Raw genomic sequence first — 22,225 nt, forward strand, 5'->3', positions numbered from 1 at the left:
GAGGCAGAGTGCCTTTAATCTCATCCCTCACGAGTAAAATTTTTTGAGTAAAACATCCATCCATCCATCCATCCATTTTCTGTCCAGTTTATCCTCACTAGGGTCGCGGGTGTGCTGGAGCCTATCCCAGCTATCTTTGTGCGAGAGGCGCGGTGCACCCTGAACTGGTCGCCAGCCAATCGCAGGTGAGTAAAACATTACATGAAATCATTAGCTGAATAGGGGGAGCTGCTGGAAGTAGACTGATGTGGGCAGATCAATTAGCATCGCAAATGTATCAAATATGTATTTCGGAGTTATTCTTATTAAGACAAATTATTCTGGGGAAATAATTAGTTTTAGCTCAAATGAGAGCTACCTCGCATTTGGACTATCGCCCCATGCCTAAGCTAAGTAAAAAAAAAAACAGGAAGTGATCATTTGGGAAGATTATGGGGAAACTGACACCAACGTGTTTTGTGTTGTGGTTATTTCCCATGCAAACATGCATTCAATTGCTGTGTAATATGGAGCATGTTGCTCTTCACTTTTGTACTGCACTTCTAGCATTCATTAGTGTTTCTCCTTCATTGCTTTTATAACATTGAAAGTTTTGTGAGCGTTGCAATTGTTTTATATTTATATCCAAACATTGATAACAGACATCTCTCCCACACGAAAGGAGCATTATATAACGTCTGTTGTATACATTCTCCAAATTCCATCATGGTAGATTATTTTCCAAGAGAGTGAGATACTTTAGTAAGGAAGAACAGACATTGCCCGGGGGCAAAAAGTCTCAATCTGTTAAACTCACCAGAGCGGCATTTTTAAATTAACAGGAAAAATTACAGAACTGTCACTAATTGTCTGATGTTTTAATTTTTCCTATTTTCAATAGAAATAAATTACACATTATGGATATTTACATCCATCCATCCATCCATTTTCTGAGCCACTTCTCCTCACTAGGGTCACAGGCGTGCTGGAGCCTATCCCAGCTATCATCGGGCAGGAGGCGGGGTACACCCTTAACTGGTTGCCAGCCAATCGCAGGGCACATACAAACAAACAACATTCACACTCACATTCACACCTACGGGCAATTTAGAGTCCCCAATTAATGCATTTTTTTTGGGATGTGGGAGGAAACCGGAGTGCTCGGAGAAAACCCACACAGGCACGGGGAGAACATGCAAACTCCACACAGGCGGGGCCGGGGATTGAACCCCGCTCCTCAGAACTGTGAGGCTGACGCTCTAACCAGTCGGCCACCGTGCCGCCGGATATTTACGTATATTATGGAAATGCAAAATTAATGATAAAATGCTGAAAGCTAATGTGTAGAAAAATTCTGTTGCGTGCCTCCAGGTGGTCAGGGTGAGGCAAGATGGGTTTCTACTGTGGTCAGTCCATCTGTGATATAGGCGAGCAAGGTGGTCTGCTAATTCTCAAGGACATAATAACACTTTGGTTGGGGATTGAGCAGGATGTAGGCTGTTGAAAATGGCCACAACCACATGTTGATTGCTGCGCAGTTGCCTGAAACACATGGACCAAAATTCTAGTGGGAAAGCTACCAAGTTATGTGTCACTTGACTCTCATTTATCTTTCTAAGGATGCATGACAGACATTGACGGCCTAAATGTGGTTGGGCAGCTTAATTGTAGACAAGTGAGGGGTTTTTTTTTCCAGCAGGATTTTGAAAAATACAAAAATCCCTAAGTGTTCTCTTACACTATCATCAGACTGTGATGTGTCAGGCATTCCAAGTATTAATCTGTATTATTAAATTTGAGCTGTTGCATAATGTCCAACAACCAACTCAGTCAAAACATGATGTAGACTAAATAAATACATACATTTACTCTTTGAGAGGGGAACAAACAGTACTTGCATTTTGTCAATTGTTAAGTGTTTTCAGTCTTCATTGGACAAAGTCCTGGAAAAAACACCTACACGCCCTTAGGGTGCAGTAACACTACGCAATATGTATCTTTCTATCAAGGCATACCTGCCCTGCCCTACAGTATAAAGGTTGCCATTGGAAACAGAGACTGATGAAATGACATAGCTCTGCAGTCAAAAATAGCTAAATGGATTAGTTCACCTGATTTGTGTTCGCCAGGAATTTACATAGAGAGAGATTTGACAGCTTTCCTGTGACCCTGAATAAGATAAGCAGTATTGAAAATAGTTGGAGGGGTTTGTTGAATTTGTCAAAAGTGTATCATGCTAATGAAGGTCTGTACTTAAAAAAATATTTCAAAATGTATAGCAAACCATCTAGCTGAGTAAGTTTGCCTGGAAAATAATTACCATGAATGAAAATGTTCTTTCCGTTGAACTCCACCTTTTCACCTTTGGCCAAGTTCCTAGTTTCCAAAATAGACACTCAAATGAAAGCGGTAACTTTGCTGCGTGTGGTCTACTGCAATGACTCCCATGAACACACACAACGCACATATATAAATTTTAGGATATAGCCACAGAGAAAGACGGTGTTTAGACTTTCCACAGTGTCATCCTCTCCACACGGCAACTCATCCACTCAGGCTCTGTCCAATGCTCTCCGTATCAAAATTCTCAGAGCATGCTAACGTTGTCAATGAGAAAAGGAGAACGTCTTGATAAGAACGTAAATGGAGCAGTTACAGACAAAACCGTCGGCATGTGGCGTCACGTTTTAAAATAGCATACAGTACGCGCATGTTGACAAATGCAGTGAGCCTCCCATTCATGAAGCAGTATGGGGAAGTGTGTCACTAATGCAAGATGTATATATTTTTTTATCATTTCAAAGTAACTCCCTTTGGAAAATAACTCTTACCTTTAAACATGATAATTTATGAGATGATATTACAGTATCCAAACTTGGCCTAGAAAATAGCTCCCGCCAAAGCACCAAAACTGTATATATTATATTTGTCTGTCCGTCTGTCAGTACTTCATGTGATAAATGACTTACTATCGCCTAACAATAAGACCGGACATACCTCCAAATATCTGACATTGGAAAGCCAACAACAGCCTTTTTTTCCCCCACTTCCAATGTGAGAAAACGCCACACCTCACCCACATGGCTTCCCTCAGACAGGAAAGGAAACTGATGAAGCTTGCTGGTTGTCAACGAGTATGGTAGCAACTGGAGGAGGAAGGGTGTAGTGGGCTGATGTGTCAACTGAGGCAGGCGTTAACATGATTCAAATTAAATCTGTTACCGTGTCATCAACCGCATTTATTGCCATACCTTTTCAGCTCACCTTAGTTACTGAAAGAAAAACAAGAATATTTTGTTTAGTTACATACTTCCATAGACTTATTCGACCTGAGTCAGTATGTTGTGTGGAGAAATGACTTCAGCGGAACAATTTAGACATAAAGCCTCACAGAGAGCTTCATTGTTGAATTCTCTTGAACGAGAGGGATAAGTGAGTCAAATGCCTTCCAAAAACACATCATTAGCTTGTTTAGCATTGTTGCTAGCATGCTAGTTGCTAGTAGCCTACACAACATAATGTAAAAACATGCAGTTTTTTTGTGTACTTGCCAATAAGTGTCCTCAATTAATGGAGTCTGGACTGACTGATTTATTAGTAATCATCAATTATTATAATTTGAAGAGATTCTTTTGTATTTATTGGTTCATGGTGTTATGGCAGTCAACGGTGTACCCCACCTTTCACTTAGATAGGCCCCAGGTCCCTGTGACCCTGGACAAAATAAGTAGTACAAAAAAAAAAAAAAGATAATACTAAAAAATAGATGAATGTTCATACCCTGGCAAACCTTAGAGTTAATGTGATCTTGATTATGTGTTGAATTGGTTTGTTGTTGTGTGATAAGGCTGTAACAAGCCACTGGGAAGTTGTTTTAAGAGATATTAATTTATGGCAAAATGATTTCTCAATGCATGCATATCCAATGTTCTAAATTTATAGCTGAAGTTACTGGGATCTTTTACAATGCTGCAAAAGTTTCTGTATTCTCAAAATTGCCAGGCATAGAAATAGTTTTCAAAATGCTAAACATTTTTTGTATGTTTTTAGTATTTTTTTTATCATCATTCATTGTATTTCCAGCCAAAAGATAAATTGTAACTTGGAGTGTAATAACATGACACCAATTCTAAGATCACATGGTCTACTGATAATATACAATATATATCACCGAGATGAAATCAATATTAGAGGTGTATGATGCCACAAAATCTGTAAATAGTTTTTTGCTTTTAATGCACCTTGAGGAGACACTTCCAATGTTTGTTACAACAACAAATTTGGCGAAACAAACTACGAGAGGAAGAAAGAGGAAGATGAAGCCCATTGACCTTTTCCATCCGTCCATTTTCCGTACCGCTTATCCTCACTCGGGTCGCGGCCGTGCTGGCACCTATCTCACCTAACTCTGGGCGAGAGGCGAGGTACAACCTGAACTGGTCGCCAGTCAATCGCAGGGCACATATAGGCAAACGACCATTCGCACTCACGTTTTTACCTACAGGCAATTTAAAGTCTAAAATGAACCTACCATGCATGTTTTTGGGACGTGGGAGGAAACCGGATTACCCAGAGAAAACCCACGCACACATGCAAACTCCATACAGGTGAGGCTGGATTCTAACCTGGGTCATCAGAACTGTGAAGCAGATGTGCTAACCAGTCAGGCACCATGCCGCCCCATTGATCTTTTAATTAGTTTTATTTTGGGGGGGGGGGGGCGTAAAAATCATTTCATGCAACTGCAACATGCAATCAATTTTCTACTTTGAACTCGATTTTGAACTGTTTTAGTATTAGGCCTGAGAAACAAACAAACCAAACATTTGAAAAGAGAGTGATCGAGAGTTATCAGTTTTGATGGTACCGTAAAATGGTTTGAATGAGAAGGCAGTGTTGAGTGTTCCACCTACAGATCATGTGCCGGCCATGGGTACTACTTTCGGGGGAGGAATAGCAACTCCGCAGTAAAGGGTTTCATTCACAACTCTTGTCTGTCACAAGGCCTGCAAAGGTTTTATTGGGTGTCTCATTGTCATTCATATTAGACTTTGCGAAGGGTAATATAGAAGATAGAGTGGGGAGGAAAAGAATGATAAAATCTATCACCGGGGAGGTGAGTGAGTGTGTTTGCATAAGGATGTACTTCATCATGTGTAAGACTTTGAAGCATTATTGTTCAAGTACATGCGAGTACTTGCGAGTACATGTATTCACCCATCTCTCAGGTACATTTGCATCACTGGCCAAATTATTAGGTACACTTGTACAGTCTAATGAAAAAGAAATCAAATCGAAAATTGTGCCTTTGCCATGTAAAAAAAACAAAACAAAACAAAACAAACGGAAAAAAAAAAGCTCAGTTTTAACTGCTAGTCAGATTTCAATTTTGGGGCGTTTTAGTTTATGGGTTTGTACAGACGCAGTAGATGTCCCTTGATATTTATAGTCTAGTCTCAGCTGCTGCACACCACTTTACAAAGCAAAAAAAATGGCTCATTGGGGTACTCAGCACTGAAGCTTGTGACATTATCTGTGAGATACACTGGTTATTAAGGTGTTGAGATTTTATGGTTGAGGGTTAAAATTAGACACAGATTCATATTGTTCTTTACTTCGATGCATGTGGCAAGAAAACAGCAGGTGTATTTTATTTGGCTTAAGCACTGTCCTATGACCTACACTGCCCTCTGCAGATACTGCATTGCTGCAGTGTTCTGCAGCAATTAGTCCACTCACAGTGTCGCTTCAGCCTGCTGAAACTTTCAAGGAAAAGGCTTCCGTGCGAGGCATGTATATAGTTTATTCAGCCAAATACTGGATTCCAACAGAAAGTGGGAGGTGGTGTTTGTGGAAAGAATGCATGCGACAGACAGATAAGGATAAAGACGCTAAGAAATGTCCGGTCCAGTCAAATGTCTGCAGGCTGCCCGCTAAATTTACAGAATAGCTCTTATCAGATGTGAGCGGTCAGACAGACAAAATGAGGTAGCCAGACATCCACACGCTGCTGGTTGCAGTGCTAAGGCTTGTGATTACTGCAGTTCCAATATGTCACAAGGAAGCAATAAAGTAAAACAGAGGAGTGGATAGGAGAGAGACAACAGACATGCACAGGTGAGAGAGAAAAAAGAGAGAGAGAGAGAGAGAGAGAGACAGAAAGAGAGAGAGGGCGAGAGAGATTGAGAGAGAGCGAGAGAGAGAGAAAGGGAGGGTGATGAGACGAGTAAGAGAGGAAGAGGAGGGAGGATGGGGTGAGGGAGATATAGGAGGAGACTTGACTTACTTCAGAGAGGAATAGGAGCCGAAGAGCAATTCAAAAACAGCTGTCCAGCCTACGTCCCAGTTGAAATAAGTGGAGCGCCGAGGCAGAGACCGGAGGCAAAGCAGTAACAAGAAGACATAAGAGAAGCCACTGAACACGCACACAAACAGAAGCGCGATGAGAGCGCTCTACCAGGGGAGGATCAAGCTTTACTGGGAAGGTGAGTGAGCACAAAAGTATTTGCTTTTAAGCTATGATTTGAACTGCTGAATGTCATCATGTAGTTGGGGTGTGCAGGCTGTAGGTGTATGTTTCAACAAATCTCTCAAGCAGATTGCTGACTTGACACGTATGAATGCATGCAAGCAAGCAGTTTAAAGCAGGTTCTTGAAGTCAGACACTTGACTGCCAAGGGCAACATGATATGTTCCCTCAAGAGTAGTCCAGCTACACATATAAAGGCATGTACATCTACAATAAATATCAGCACTATAAATCTACACGCACTGGTTCGGTGATATTCAACAGGCAAATGGAGAGAAATAACGCATTTTTAACCAGTGCGTGTGGGAATTCTTTTCACGTTTTGTGTGCTTTGATTTGGGTTGCCTGCTCATCACACGCCAAGGATATTGCTGACATGATGCAGGTAGTAAAAAATACTTCACTCTGCTATTCAGATTGCCACCAGGCCCCTTTGCCTATAATTGAGCCTTTTTATGAAACAAACACTGCAGACTACTCTAAGGCTACCATTTCACTTGAGGGAGAAGGAGCTCTTTCAACCTTTCAAAGGCATCAAACCAAAGGCAGTCATTTAAACTGGTCTTTTTATGCTGATAATTAACCATAAATGTCAAACAAGATCCATTTTAAACAAGACAAATACAGTGTCAGCACCTCAATCCTATCTTCAAGAGGAATATTTAGTGGGTACATAACTTCTATTTTGGACAAATCAGGAAGTCACATGCAGGTCACATTTTGAACAGCTGCTCTTCTTGCTCGATGTGGTGCCACCAGGAATATGCAATGTTGTCTTAGGGTTCCACCACTAATAATACACTGACCCATTTGTATTGCACGTGACTTGCCCCCGGAATGCCCACACGAATCACGAGCCACACGTTGAATGCCAGATGCCAAAATCTTTCAACACCTTGCTCCTTATGCTGCCCTGACACTAATAACTAAGTCCCTGTGCAGGGACTGATGAAGCAATGCTCAGTATTTAAAGAGGCTGGAGCAGCTCCAGATGACTCCATGCCCACAGATAGCTGTTGCTGACCCAATGACACTGTGGTTTATCATGCTGGATGAATGCTCAGGCAAGTATATTTAGGAAGGGGGCCATCATATCCCCACTTCCCTAGAGCTATAAGTGAAAACCGTGACCGCATTCTATTGTGGCGGCGCTGCTTGGCTCGGACTGGTCGACACCTGCCACGCTAGCCCTGTAGGAACCAGTGCTAAAAGCAGGGTGCAAATCTGGGCTTGGCTTTGTGCCTTTTCAGAGTGTTTTACACCAAGTACCACATTAAAAAAAATACTAAGCTTCCCAAGCTTACAATAAAATACAGGAGCATAGTAGGCCTAAGTGTAAAACATTAGACAGGTTTTATTCCTAAAAGTAGAGTTAATATTATTGTCATCCACTTTTACTGCACATTATGCACAATTTTCACTTAAATATAAGAAAACTAAAACCTTTTCTTTAAAAAAATGATTTCATTAAAATGTATTGCAAAAAATTTTTTTTTTAACTAAATACAACTTTTAAATACAAACACTTCTTAAATATTCTACTAAAATGTTAAACACAACTGAACCCAACCTAGGCAGTGATTTTTTCATATTCCACTAGTGGTAACACACTTTGAGATGCACTGCTCTAAAATAAGACAGCAGTAATTTATCATTTAGATTAATTTGATATGCAAATTTTTACCAGTTCTGTGTACCATGATCTGTTGTCGTTAAGCCTATCGTTCACCACGAACGAGCCTGACGAGCATTGCTATGATTCTTGAGATTCTCTGAATGTGTGAATCATCTCCAGGGAGTTCAGTTTAACCTCACCACACTGAGGTGTGGTGTGTATTGGCAGCAGTAGCCAAAAGCAGCATGATTGTTTTCCCATTACATTGCGTGTGGCCTCAGGAATTCCTCTCATGTTTGCCGTATAAGCCAAAGTGAGCTACCAGCAGGATGTCTGATGTGAAGGTCAGAGCCTCTGGCTTTCACCACACAGCACCAGCTGACTTCTTACAGACCACAAATGTTGACCTTGGCTGGGATGCACAAGGGATGCTCTCCCCTGTGAGAGTACCATGTTAGGTCCATGCAAGCCAAAGCATTTTGCCATTTCATCTGGTTAACCAATAATCCATAGGTATGCTGTAAAGACTAAGTTACTGGTACACCTGCTCATTACACAACAAAAACAGGGAGAACATATGGAGTTGGTTCCCCCGATACAAGTAGAACAGCTTCTGGTCTTCCAGAAAGACAAAATGTGTGTTAAACATTTGTGAGGTAGGAAGTCTCTGCTGTTGAAGTGGAATGCATGGCTTTACTTACTGCTCTATTTCAGGTGTTTCCTGGGGTTGAGGTCAGGGTTCTTTGCAGGCTAGTTAAGTTTAAAAGCTAACCTTGACCTTTTATGATTGAAACCTTGCAGGAGGAGAATGGAGAGAATACAGAATGGAGAGAAACATACAACCAGAGTTAGCCCACAGACAGCCGTTTTTGGATTGTAGGATTTGTTTAGCCTCCTGGGCTTGAACTGCACTGAGCTGTCAGGGTTGGAAAGGATTGAGGCGCAGTTGCGCTTTGAGATATACATTAAAATTTTAGGGCACAAAATATCAACCTCGGCTATACTGTATATCAAGAAAAAAATGTCTCAATTATTGTCTGCTTGCTTTTTCTGAGTTCTTGCTTATCTTTGGCAATATAATACACCAAGAGTAGGGGTTGAACGACTAAAGATTTTTCACTCGACTATAACACAATGAAATTAGAGTTGAAGTCGATTAACCGATGACATCATTGATGTTTTGTTATTGCTGAAACATGAAATCAAAGGTGTTATACAGAATGTAATTAGTGATTTATGCCCCACAAGTAAAATGTATACTAGAAACTAGAAAGAGACATTCTGGAAGGAGCTAGATGGAAATGTTCAGTTCATACCAGGCAGAGAGAGATGGACATGTTGGTGAATGATACATGGAGTGATGAAGAAGTGATGGGTAAGTTTGGTGTTCAGGAAAGGAACGTAGAGGGACTGATGGTGGACTTTGCCAAAAGGATGGAAATGCCTGTAACGAACCTTTTTTCCAGAAAGTCAGGAACATAGTCACAATCCGCAGAGTTATGACTCGGGGGTCGTCAGCTTTCCCCGCACACATGAAGATTTTTGGTTGTAAATATTGAACATGTTTAACTTTTAAGATTGACGGTCCCAACCTGTCTCAGACCAGTGATGCCAGTAACGCGTTACAAAGTAACGGGCTTTTTGAGTAACGTGTTACTCAAGAAATCCGCCATTTTGAGTAACGAGCGAAGTAATGCGTTACTTTTCCCGGGAGAGTAATTAAACTACAGTTACTTCAATCCATCAATAGTTACTTTTGCATCATCAATGTCTCTCACCAAACAGTAATTTGTAGCTGGTGATTCAAACAGAAAGCACCCTTTTTTCCAACAAATAGTGATTGGGAAGTGAGAGAACTCTCAACTTTGGCTGTGACCTGTTTGAATGCGCTGCACGGCTGACGTCACGTAGTAAGAAAAAACTTTTTCTCGTTCTTCGCATCAAAATTACTGTGGTGGCAGCAATGGTGTGTGTGTCACTCACTTTCACATTTACGAAGACGCACGCACAAAGGCATGCACACACACGCCGTTGCTTTCATGGACCACAATCAGCCGTGTACTGAGAATGGTGAACTTGTTTAGATTTAGGAACTTACTGTATTGTGTTGGCATGTCAAGTCTGCACTAAGTTGCTGATTTAATGTGGCTTCAAGTACACTAATATTTAAGATATTGCTTCATGTTGATGGCATGATTCTGTAACTTGTGCAGCGTACATTACCAAGTAATGGGTACGGTTAAGCTAATACTTTTTTTTGTACTGTGGATAAGTGATATTCCTGCCACTTGGCAGCTGCTAAAAGTAACTAAAAAGTTACTTTTTTCTAACTTAGTTACATTTTAAATCATGCAATCGGTAAAGTAACTAAGTTACTTTTTTCAAGGCTAACTATGGCAACACAGTTTCAGACTCTATTATCGGGACAAATTCATTGTCAACACACCTCAGACCACAGGATAATCTTAAAGGGTATTCATGTAATCTGGAGTTTGATGTCCTAGGTCTGGAAGGGACAAAATCGAGACAACAGCCCGATTATCTTTATGTGTTTACACAGCAGAGAATGAACAGGGATGGTGGGTGGGTGAGAATGAGAAAGAAAATCTTAAAGGAAAGTATTTACTGAACAAGTTACGGATCATGCTCACCTCTTCATTAAACAATGCCTCTTTCCTCTTGTGCCTCCCTCTTCTTTTTTGCTTTGTAACTATGGAGAAACAAACACACGCTACCTCTCACACATGGCGTACATTCAAAACCGCTATCAGTCACAAGTGCAGTCATGCATATCACACAAGCACTCCAAGACACAGAAACCATTGAGCACAGATTTGTTGTTCACCACACTTAGCGTTTTTGTTTTGACTCTCCACAGTATAGCCCCTGTTTGGTAAAGCATTGAGTCAAAATGGTCTTCCCCAAAGAGCAAACTTCGTACCTTGTACATGATAGACACACTTTCAACAGTACTTCTAGGAAACACTGGAAACCAAGACGTTTTGAGTCCCAGCGAGAGACGGTCTTGCTGGCTCCACACTAATGTCTATGCTGAATAAACATGGTCTACTTAAAGTGTCTTTGAAAGGTTGATGCAGCATGTCTGTGGCGTGCAATGCAGCAGGAATGTGGATGTTTTTTTTTCATTACCTTGTGTTTTGTTTCTGTTGGACTAGACCTGTTTTCAGTGATATACTGTCAGATGGTCACTGCTGACAGACCTCATAAGTAAATGTCTATAAATGGGCAAGCTCTCCGTATTGCCACTCATCACATGCACACATACACGCAAAGAGAGCAAGAGCTAGAGATAGAATATGCCCCTTTCTCTGCTCCAGTGTTTCATCTTAACAATGTCTCAATCTATCGGCCAAACCAAATGAGCTCTGAGCCCTTTGACAGAGTTCATTCCACACCAAGCTTGTGGTGACATTCTCTGGTTTGTTTGTAATGGAAAAGACTCAAAAGGGCAGAAAGCAATCAGTACCTTCATCAACTTTAGTACCCCTTAATATTGTTTACTGATTCTGATGGGCTTTGCGCCTTTTTATTTAAAGTCAATCTTGTGCTTATCAAAGCCAAATCACTTCACAATCTGCATCATCTTCTTTCTTAAAATTCACTTGCCCTTATTATATGGCTCTCGCCAATCCCCCTTAAACCCTTTAACCTTTTTTCTCAGCTCTGGTCCATCTTGTGCGTGCATGCGCAGTGGTGCTTTCCCTAAAGCAGGGTGCCCTCCACTGATCCTATTAAAGTCCCCATTTACTACCCCTCTCCCAATCTGTGGGCCAGCTGTTCCACATTAGCACATCCACAATGGTGTAGACCAAAGGAGACTCACGTGAAAAGAGAAGCAGACTCATCCTCCTCTGTTCTTCAGGGTTTTAAGATCAGTAGATTCAAGTTGAGCAATGACATGAATATTCTTTCTTTCAGGATCCCAAGTATATTTCTTTGATTATACGTTGTTATTGTTATTATTACTGTCTGTAATGTTCAGAAAATATAGTAGATCAACATATTCGTGCTTTCTTAACTTTTTGTGCCCCTGAACAGAGTGTACAGGAAAAGAACATCAGACATCCATCCATCCATTTCCATTCATTTTCAACACCGCTTATCCTGGTTAGGGTCGTGGGACGCTGGAGCCTATCCCAGCTGACTTCGGGCGAAAGGTGGACTATACCTTGAACTGGTCGCCAGTCAGTCGCAGGGCACATATAGATACGGACAACCATTCGCACTCATATTCACCCCGTCACTGAGTGGGAACTGTACCCACGCTGCCTGCACCAAAGTCAGGCGAGTGTACCACTACACCATCAGTGACTAGAACATCAGCCAGACACATCAAAATCAAATTGCTTCAAAGCAATACTAGATGGTTTATGTATGCAAATGACCTAGCTATTTAATGCTTTCTCTGTATTAAATATAACATTGAGAGACTTTAAAACGCTGTGTATAAGTAGCAACAAGTTCTATAAGAAACCTGAAATTGTCAGAAATTCGTTCACAACTGACAAAAAATGCTGACATTCTCTTTCTTGTGTGTGATTTCAGACAACAGTGTTCATTGAAGTCCCGTGAACTGTGCTACACCTGTTGGAAGACTTATGATACCTGCATGGACAACATAAAACTGACAATGTAACTCAACATTCTCCTTGGGGACCTGCAATCCAGAAATTATAGAGCAACTACTACTATTATCTGAGCCCCAACGTTGCAGCCATGCCAGCAAAAGCACCCATATACCTGAAACCCACCAACAGTAAGAAAGGGAAAAAATGTCGGCTGCGCGATATTTTGTCACCAGACATGATCAGTCCGCCACTTGGCGATTTTCGGCACACCATTCATATTGGCCGAGGTGGAGAGAGAGATGCCTTTGGAGATATGTCCTTCCTCCAAGGGAAGTATGAGCTCTTACCTGGGAAGGGAGATTTCCAACCCCAGTATGGAGTCCAAAGTGAGTTTCTGCGAGCAAACAGTACAGGCGATGCCTCCTTTGCGGAGACCCCATCTCCCGTTCTCAAGAATGCCATCTCCCTCCCGACCATTGGTGGCTGTCAGGCACTTACCCTACCACTGATCTCCTCTACTGTATTCTCCATGCCTCGAGAGCCGCTGGGAGACATAATGGGGCCCACATCCCCAGTAAACCCTGACAGTATTGAGGATGTAGAGATCCTGCAGATGGATGCTTTGTTGCACTCAATGGACAACTTCAGTAGCAAGCCCTCACCTCCCTCTCGAGACATCCACTCAAAGCCTGATGTCATTCTGGATCTCCTGGAGAACATGAAAAAGCCCAACTCTAAAGCACTTATCAAGGAAAACATAGCAAACAAAAAAGAGAGCAGGATTGAGAAGAAATCTACGTATTACATCAGTGGTCATAGCAACAACAGCTACAAAGCTAATGGAAGCCTTCACAGCAATACAAGCAGTGACAGCTCTGAAAGTTATGCAAAAGAGGACTACAAGACCAACATTTACAATGGCAGCAGTAGTCTCAATGACAAAAGCAATGGCTTAGGACATTTTCACAACAACATTAACCTGGAATTCAAGCAGGAGGTCTCCAAGTGCAATGGAGAGTGGGTAGACAGAGACAGTGGGGTGGAGGAGGGCCGCATCAGTGATTTTGACTTTGAGTTTTCCAAAGAGAAAAGCACATCACAGGAGTCCCTCACCCGAATTACAGGGTCACTGCTCTCCCTTGAACTTGATCTGGGCCCATCCATCCTGGATGATGTCCTTAACATAATGGATAAACCTGCAGTGAAAAGCAGGCCTTGAGTTGCACTGAGGGAGGCCCTCGGAGGAGAAAGGGAATGATCAAATGAACAACCTCTAGCTAGGAGACAAAAGACTATTTGGGCTCCGTTGGACAGAGCTGCCTATGTTTTCATTATCAAAACATATAACTATTCTGGCTTCTGTGGAGTGTTCTCTTTTTCTTGTTCTTCTTCTTCTTCTTCTTGGCCATGCTGGCATGTTCATATGCATGTAGTACTAAGTTACAGTATTGTGCCTTTTATCTTCAGATTTTTTTAAAATATATTCTACATAGTTCTTCCATGCAATACTCAGTGTTTTTCAGATTTGAGTGTCAAACACTGTTGTTTGTTTTTATTGGGTTTAACAAAGCACTATTTGATTTTGTCTCTTCATTGAGCTGCCTTTTTTATGACAGAAAATTATGCATATTGTGTTTTTGAATTGAAAACAAACAAACAAATAAAATTGTTTTGTCTGATCATGCCCCCTTTATTGATGCATATTTGAGAATACAAGACAACTACGAGGCTGAAAACTAGAATACAAATTAGAAATTGAAAAACAAGACTCGTACAAGGAAAATTAGAAACATACTGAGTTGGGAAAGAAGCAGAGATTGACTGAAAGGACAGAATGGATTTATTTTCTGTCCTCTAACATTCCTTACATTCTGCCTCCTTGCCCTGCAGTGGGAGCACCGGTGGGTCTTCAGCTAGCGCCTGCACCATTTGTTTGCGCATAGAGGGGACATGCAGAGGAGGGGTCTTTGACATTCTCTGCATTCCAGCCACAGAGCACAAGTGCCCTGGACCAGACATAAATCAGCTGTTTCAATGCTTGGTCTAGTCACACTATCCATCAGCAAAATGTAGAGCCATGGGGGTAGTAAATAACACAAATACAACCTAAAAAGCTAATTTTGTTCAGTGCTGAGCGATAAATGCATCCTTTCCTTTGGTCACGCACAATAAAGACATGTTTCTATAACAACTACAATCAGTACACTAAAGGTATCTGAATCAGTTATAGAAGCAGACGTTAGAGATGTCATCACAGACCACAGGCGAAGTCATTGGAAAATCCCAGCATTAGTGCAAAAACGTTTGAGCAGGCATACAACTTTCATGCTTGAGGAATGAAAACCTTTGCTGTCAATGTAATTACTATTTTTACACCGGCAATGGTACATCACTGACTTGATGACAGCCTTCTTCAGATGGACCCCAAGGAAGCTGCCTTTGGTTTCAAAAAGAAGCCATCACCACAACTCTGTAGTGTGTTGTGTAACATTTCAGAAGAATTTCTGCGGGTATGTCAGAGATCTTTGGACACAAACTTCCAGGAAATACCAGTGTTTTATGAAATCCAGTACAAATATTTGATGTTTGACTCTGAACACCGTGTCCCTGTTTTATGCCTGTTTATTCAACAATAATGGGCTATTTTCACATTTCAACACAGGATAGGAAACTGTGACTAACTGCTTGTAGTGTCCATCAACAAAATAATCCTTGTGTACTTCATTTGAGTCAATAAATACTTCATTTAGTCATTAAATGTTAGTATAATTTCCCCCCAATTTAACTTAAATCAAGGAAGTGACTGCAGCTTTTACACATTAGTCAAAGAGTATGTCAGGAGACAAGCACGTCACTATTACCTCTGACCCCGAAATTTTCCAACCAATGAATTACCTTCCACAAATAAAAACACTGTATTTACTGTTTGTCAAGCACACCACAGATCCAGTGCCTAAGTTTCCCGGTCTGAGGTGAAGTTGTCACTTCACAGATGAACAAGCTGCAGGCCAAGGGCCACCAGAGCCAAAGAAAGCATACAGCAAATATTTCCACTCAAGTCTTAGAACAGAGGTGCATAGTGTGCACACTGTTTTTCACATGGAGGCGTTAGTGAAGGAGTCCTTCATGTAGAGCTGAACTGTGAATGACTGTTGAGAGGGGAACATTTAATAAGATGTTTCCCTGCACATTGGCCAGAGACACAAAATGTGGCATAAAGTCCCTCTTTTATTCACCTGCTCTCAATGGAAGTGTATACTGTACATGCACACGCGGGCCACATCATAGTTATGGTTCCCATCGCAGGGCTGTTGTGACTGTGAAGTGAATCCATATAAATATATAATCGCCTCATATTTTTACATATACACAAAAACATTTATGGACAACTACTTTTGTAATCAGAAGCCAGTAAAAAGTTGTTTGTTCCAACTATTATACAGTTTATTTTGAAAGGGGGATTGGTAACAAAACAAACATGCATGCAATATCTCAATGTTATTAAAAGTGAAGACAATTTGCAATATGGTATTTTAGCAAAAAAAAACATTAAGATGACACATGATTTGCTTTCTTGGGCCACATAAAATGATGATGGTGGGTGTCCCACGGGCCGCATTGTTTGACACCTTTGTGCTAGAGGAATTTGGCTTCCAATCAAATAGTCTGGGTGTCAATTCAGTTTTAGGAAAAGTCTAACACAGTCAGATTAAGGTGTTTTTATGGATTTTAAAAGTTACGTTTCAATCATCAACGTACCACATGTTCTTCTCCTCAAATAAGCTCAGACAAAATGAGTGCCGTCTATGGCGCCATGTAATGAAAGAATTGCCAAGATATTTCCTGGATCAATGATTTGTCAATAAAACACTGATGAATCGTCTTTCTTACTTTCTGTGTATTAATTCATCCATTCTCTATACCGTTTATCCTCAATTGGGTCACGGGCGTGCTGGAGTGACAAGTCCCTGATGTACACTACACACAAAAAAAATTTGGAATTGTGTAAAGACACATTCACATACTGTACAATCGAGCTAGAAACCAGCTTACTAAAGAAATTAACATTGCAAAGAGGATCTATGCAGCAAAGTTGGAAAAACAGTTTAGCGCGAACAACTCTAAATCAGTCTGGCATGCATTCCAATCGCTGACTAATTACAAGCAACGATCCCCCCAAGCTGAGAACAATAGCACACTAGCCAACGACTTGAATACCTTCTACTGCAGATTTGAAAAGGACAGTTTCACACCACACACCCACCCGGCCGCACCCGCGACCACAACCACACCTCTGACTTCTGCGTTAACCATCCATGAACAGTATGTGAGACGCATCGTCAAGCAACAGAAGATTAACAAAGCGGCAGGACCGGACCATGTGTCCCCATCCTGGCTCAAAGTCTGCGCGGACCAGCTCGCTCCAGTCTTCACTCAGATCTTCAACAGATCTTTGGAAATGTGCGAAGTTCCATCCTGTTTCAAACGCTCCACCATCATTCCAGTCCCCAAGAAACCTGCAATCTCTGGTCTGAATGACTGCAGGCCTGTCGCTTTGACATCTGCGGTCATGAAGTCCTTTGAACGTCTCGTGCTGGACCACCTCAAGAGTGTCACAGGTCCCCTGCTGGATCCCCTGCAGTTTGCCTACCAAGCGAACAGGTCTGCGGATGATGCAGTCAACATGGGACTGCACTTCATCCTAGAACACCTCGACAGTGCAGGGACCTATGCGAGGATCCTGTTCGTGGACTTCAGCTCAGCGTTCAACACCATCATCCCTGAACTCCTTTCAACCAAGCTTCTCCAGCTCAGCGTCTCACCTGCCATCTGCCAGTGGATTTACAGCTTTCTGACGGGCAGGACACAGCAGGTCAGGCTGGGGGAGGCCACCTCATCCACACGCAGCATCAGCACTGGGGCGCCCCAAGGTTGTGTCCTCTCTCCGCTGCTCTTCTCTCTCTACACGAACGACTGCACCTCAGCGAACCCGACACCACTGTCATCGGCCTCATCAAGGACGGTGACGAGTCTGCATATCGACAGGAAGCGGAGAGGCTGGAGCTGTGGTGCGGCCGACACAACCTGGAGCTGAACACGCTCAAGACGGTAGAGATGATCGTGGACTTCAGGAGGCATCCTTCGCCACAGCTGCCCCTCACGTTGTCCAGCTGCCTTGTGTCAACCGTCGAGACCTTCAAGTTCCTGGGAATTACAATCTCTCAGGACCTGAAGTGGGCGACCAACATCAACTCCGTCCTCAAAAAGGCCCAGCAGAGGATGTACTTCCTGCGGCTTCTGAGAAAGCACGGCCTGCCACCGGAGCTGCTGAGACAGTTCTACACAGCGGTCATCGAATCAGTCCTGTTTTCTTCCATCACAGTCTGGTTTGGTGCTGCTACAAAAAAGGACAAACTCCGACTGCAACGGACAATCAAAACTGCTGAAAGGATTGTCGGTACCCCCCTACCCACCATTGAGGACTTGCACGCTGCCAGAACTAAGACAAGGGCGTGCAAAATCCTCTCGGGCCGTCTGCACCCCGGTCACCAGCTCTTCCAGCTCCTTCCCTCAGGTAGGCGCTACTGATCAACGCAAACTAGAACTAGTAGACATTCCAACAGCTTCTTTCCTCTTTCGATCAACTTCTTAAACACCTAACCTATAATTCCATTACAACAAGCTGGAAATTGTTTGACTTGAGTTCGTTGTCACATTTCTGTGGGGCCAATTATGTATTACTCGTGCACTCACTGTAGTTGTCTCGCCATGCTGCACTATTTGCATATACTGGCCACTCATGCCAGAGTAGCATCTGCCCCATTTGCACACTGATTGAGGAGTATCTGTAACATTTGCACAACCGACATTGTCCCAGATGATCGCACTACTCGTCACTTTAAACCGCATACACTCCTTGAAGTCTCAGCGCCCTTTGCACAATGGTCATTGCACCGGACTATTGCAATATTAGTCGTTCGAACTGCTCTAAGTGCTAGGGGACTCTGCATCTTTTTGCACAATTGTTTTTTGTCAATGTCTTGATGTCCCCAAAGTGTTCTGTAAATTGACTGTCTGTTGTACTAGAGCGGCTCCAACTACCGGAGACAAATTCCTTGTGTGTTTTGGACATACTTGGCAAATAAAGATGATTCTGATTCTGAATGGTTGTCTGCTTCTATGTGCCCTGTGATTGGCTGGCGACCAGTTCAGGGTGTACCCCGCCTCTCGCCCAGAGTCAGCTAGGACAGGCTCCAGCACACCCACAACCCTAATGAGGATAAACGGTATGGAAAATGGATGGATGGATGGATAATAAGATAATATTGGTATATACGCATCCTTTTTACACTAATACAAATCATTCTTAGTATCTGCAGTATCTTGGGTATGTATGAAAAAACAAACAAGGAAAAACAACCACAAACAAAGAAAATAAATAAATAAACAGCCATGGCAATAGACAGTATTTTAAGACTCTTTGTCTGTACTGTGACCGGACCAAATGTTTATATAGCAGTTTAAATCTGTGGATATTTTGGCGTTGCTTATGCTGGCTCCAGCGTTTCACACCGCATGCGGACACATAAAAACCTTTCCGAGCAGTTCAAATTTTCGGGAGTGTAAAGTTTCGATGGACATGCAAATCCAAACAAAATCTCTGTAAAGCAGACGTGCCAACCGCTACAGTACTGGTATTCCATGGATTTACTCCATGTGGGGGAAATACATGTGTCTGAAAAAAATATATATAGAAAAGTAGCAGCAGTATTATTGCTCATTTGCAGGAAAAAAATATATGTACACATAGTGGTGTAACGATTCATTCATTATTATATTAATTATTCGATGTATCCATTTATATTCCTACGTTCCAACTGGCTTGATCTGTGCTTGGCAAGTTAGCCTTTCGGATGTAAATATATCGATTTAAATTGTTTTCAAAGGTAAACAAGCAATTGTATCGGTAGTGGGGAATAACACACTGGATTTAAGCATGGCAAGCTTTATATGGAGGTGTGTAAGTGTTGAATTTCCGAGAATAACTCTTGTAATTCCTCTTAATTCGCTTGATTTTATTTATGTATTTTTTTTTTCAGTGAGTACACGGTCGTTAGCACTGTCAAAGCTACATTCTTCTTCGTCGTCTCTTTTCATCTTCATTTCGTTTTCTACGCCCCAAATCGAGTCACCCCTTTCCGTAGTGCCCCTAGTGGTTGGACGAAACACCACAGTTGTGTGTGTTGTTTTTCTGTCAGGTGGATGGTCAGATGAGCAGAAGGCGAGCGAGAATGTTTCAGGCGCACGTTTGTGCTACAAAGAGCACGTTTGTTTATTTATTGAGTTCTCTAGGTATTATTAATACTACTCCTAAAAGATTTTCCTCATGACAACCTGTCAGTGCTTTGTTTTATCCATTAGTATTTAAATGTTTAGAAAATGGATTCTCAAACTGGGTCCAGCTGGGGACTCCTTTGAGTGGAGACATTTTTTCAAGGACCCCCTCATAATTCTAGCACCAATTAAACATCGCTTATCCCAGCTGACTTTGAGCAAGATACGTTATGACATTTTGATACAATTTAATCTCCACTATGACAACACTAAAGCATTGATCCATGAAATTCCTCATTAACCATCCATCCATTTTCTGTACCGCTTATGCTCACAAGGGTCGCGGGGCGTGCTGGAGCCTATCCCAGCTATCTTCGGGCGAGAGGCGGGCTACACCCTGAACTGGTTTCCACCCAATCGCAAGGCACATATAAACAAACAACAATTCACACCTATATGGGCAATTTAGAGAATTCAGTCAACCTACCATGCATGTTTTTGGGATGTGGGAGGAAACCGGAGTACCCGGAGAAAACCCACGCAGGCACGGGGAGAATATGCAAACTCTACACAGGTGAGGCCGGGATTTGAACCCCGGCCCTCAGAACTGTGAGGCAGATGTGCTAACCAGTCACCCATATTCCTCATTATATATATTAAAAAAAATATTCAAGATTGAAATATCGATAGCTGATTTTTCAAGTCCACCCCTATTCATCCAAAGCTTTTCTCAGACTTGTGAAATTATTCCCATGCTTGCTGGACAGAAAGATTTATTGTTGATAGAGTCTGCATACTCAACTTTTAAATGCAAACACCATGCCACCTGACTAGAAGACTTATGCTGGGGGAAATTTACTTAAGGATTCCCAGGAAGAAATTTGGACTTAAGTGTTCTAGATATTTGCTGAATTAGCAGAGCCAGTATTGAGATCCCTTTCAAAAGACAACAAAAGGAGGGATTTTGAGAGTGAGGTCCTTCTCAGGGCTGAATAAAAAGAGGGTGAGTAAGAGTTGATGCAGTGCAGATGCATGTAGGCTCATACAGTACGGCGCTTGTCCTGGCGCGATAGCTTGGGCTCGCTGCACTGTTGACGGCTGTTTGTCTGACAGTAACCATAGAGAATTCGGTTTGTATCTTCAGCACGTGAGGGCTGTGTAGGAACGTGGACGAGCGCTAAACACGGCACTGTCACCTCTGAGGCACTAAAATACCTTTGTGACAAAACCCAGACGCATTTAGCCATGGTGCCCTGCAAGTTGACTCAAACACGCGATAGTCTAAATACACAGTGGGAGGTTGCATTTTATTGAAATACGAAGTCAACGAGGAGATGCTTATATTAATATTAATATTAAACTCACTCTAAAGACATTGTTATTTAATGAGCTTGAGTTTGTTATTCTTCAAGGCTGAATTTTTTTTTCCACACTCCAATGTGTTTTTTTCCCAGTTCAGTAGATTATACCTGCCAGGTACAGTAAACACTCATCAGCTATTTTATTAGGTCTACCTGCACTATCCATTAAGATCTAATTGAGTAAAATGATCTTTGTCAAGGCAGAATTTTGATCATACTTTTGTATGTTATTATCGGAATGAGAGTATTTGCCTATGCCACAATTTACAATGTTATTTTCATCTTGCAATCCTCCTGCCAACATTGTGACGAATACTGGATTGATGCTCAAAGACTGTGGGGTGAGTGCTTACGTTTGTCCTCAGAACAAGAAAATGTCACAATGCATAAATTATGCATAGTTTTTCATTTTTATTCCAGTTCAGGAAGAATGTGACTGGGACTGAGCTCAGGAGGGTTGCACATCAATCAATGCTTGTTATATGAACGCCTTCTACGGCAGCTTCACGCAAACTTAACCGCATGCCTCTATTTAAAAAAATAAAAAATAAAATAAATCACATTTCACATGCCCCCAGTGAAGTGCAGCAGCAGCACATCATGTTGTCGTCATCAACCGGAGGAACTGTATTTATATATATTTGCTCTTTGCTGCATTTCCCCCGAGCAGCCGTCTCTGAATTCCTTCAATGCCATGCAGAAGGAGTGATGCTGCTCTCAGGGTTTGTCTCCCCGTGTAGATGTTGGGTGACGTCATGTGACATCTTTTGATCTGGTGGGTGAACAACAGCATCCCTGTCACTCTAATGAGACGGCT

The 22,225-nt window shown here is 42.0% G+C and overlaps 1 protein-coding gene across 1 annotated transcript; it reads left to right on the forward strand.

The window, feature by feature from the left end:
• Nucleotides 1-6,282: 6,282 nt before the first annotated feature.
• cdc42ep3 (CDC42 effector protein (Rho GTPase binding) 3) lies at nucleotides 6,283-14,360 on the forward strand. Its single transcript, XM_061690150.1, has 2 exons — nucleotides 6,283-6,464; nucleotides 12,690-14,360. Exon 2 carries the CDS (start codon nucleotides 12,861-12,863, stop codon nucleotides 13,929-13,931), a length of 1,071 nt encoding a protein of 356 aa, XP_061546134.1. The 5' UTR covers nucleotides 6,283-6,464; nucleotides 12,690-12,860; the 3' UTR covers nucleotides 13,932-14,360.
• The last annotated feature ends 7,865 nt before the right edge of the window (nucleotides 14,361-22,225 follow it).

The sequence above is a fragment of the Phycodurus eques genome, chromosome 11 (assembly GCF_024500275.1).
Source record: "Phycodurus eques isolate BA_2022a chromosome 11, UOR_Pequ_1.1, whole genome shotgun sequence".
In the NCBI taxonomy this organism is placed as follows: Eukaryota; Metazoa; Chordata; class Actinopteri; order Syngnathiformes; family Syngnathidae; genus Phycodurus; species Phycodurus eques.

Coding starts and splice junctions, on each gene's coding strand:
- cdc42ep3 (XM_061690150.1), top strand. CDS start 12,861: ATGCCAGCAAAAGCACCCATATACCTGAAACCCACCAACAGTAAGAAA.